Source organism: Penaeus monodon, chromosome 27 (assembly GCF_015228065.2).
Source record: "Penaeus monodon isolate SGIC_2016 chromosome 27, NSTDA_Pmon_1, whole genome shotgun sequence".
Lineage (NCBI taxonomy): Eukaryota > Metazoa > Arthropoda > Malacostraca > Decapoda > Penaeidae > Penaeus > Penaeus monodon.
The window spans coordinates 18071764-18072083 of record NC_051412.1 but is presented as its reverse complement, the minus strand read 5'-3'; the positions used below and the strand labels follow the sequence as shown (position 1 = coordinate 18072083).

The 320-nt window shown below is 55.9% G+C and overlaps 1 protein-coding gene across 1 annotated transcript in view; it reads left to right on the top strand.

The window, feature by feature from the left end:
• Window positions 1-320, top strand: part of LOC119590637 (dipeptidase 1-like) — a 10350-nt gene that overhangs the window by 3290 nt on the left and 6740 nt on the right. The window contains exon 3 of the mRNA XM_037939316.1: window positions 29-161. Within this exon, the coding sequence (XP_037795244.1) occupies window positions 29-161 (133 nt within the window). The remainder of the gene's footprint in view (window positions 1-28; window positions 162-320) is intronic.

Here is a 320-nt window from a genome sequence, read left to right as displayed (position 1 = left end):
TGGTACTAAACACACTGCCACCTTTCAGTTCTGGAGCGCCTATGTCCCCTGCAGCTCCCAGTACAAGAACGCCCTGACGCAGACCTTGGAGCAGATTGACGTCGTCCATCGCCTCGTTGACAAGTATCCCGAGGACTTACAGCTGGTGACGTCCTCCGAGGGTAAGGTGTTCGGGTGCGCCAGGTGGTGGGTCTCAGGTGGAGTTGAGGACCAGGTGGTATGCCCCCAAGTAGCTGTGGTTTCCTGGGAGTGGTGGCTTCCAGGCAGTGTAGCTTACCAGGTTTTAGATGGTGGAGATTTCTAGGCGTTGTAAGCTTCCT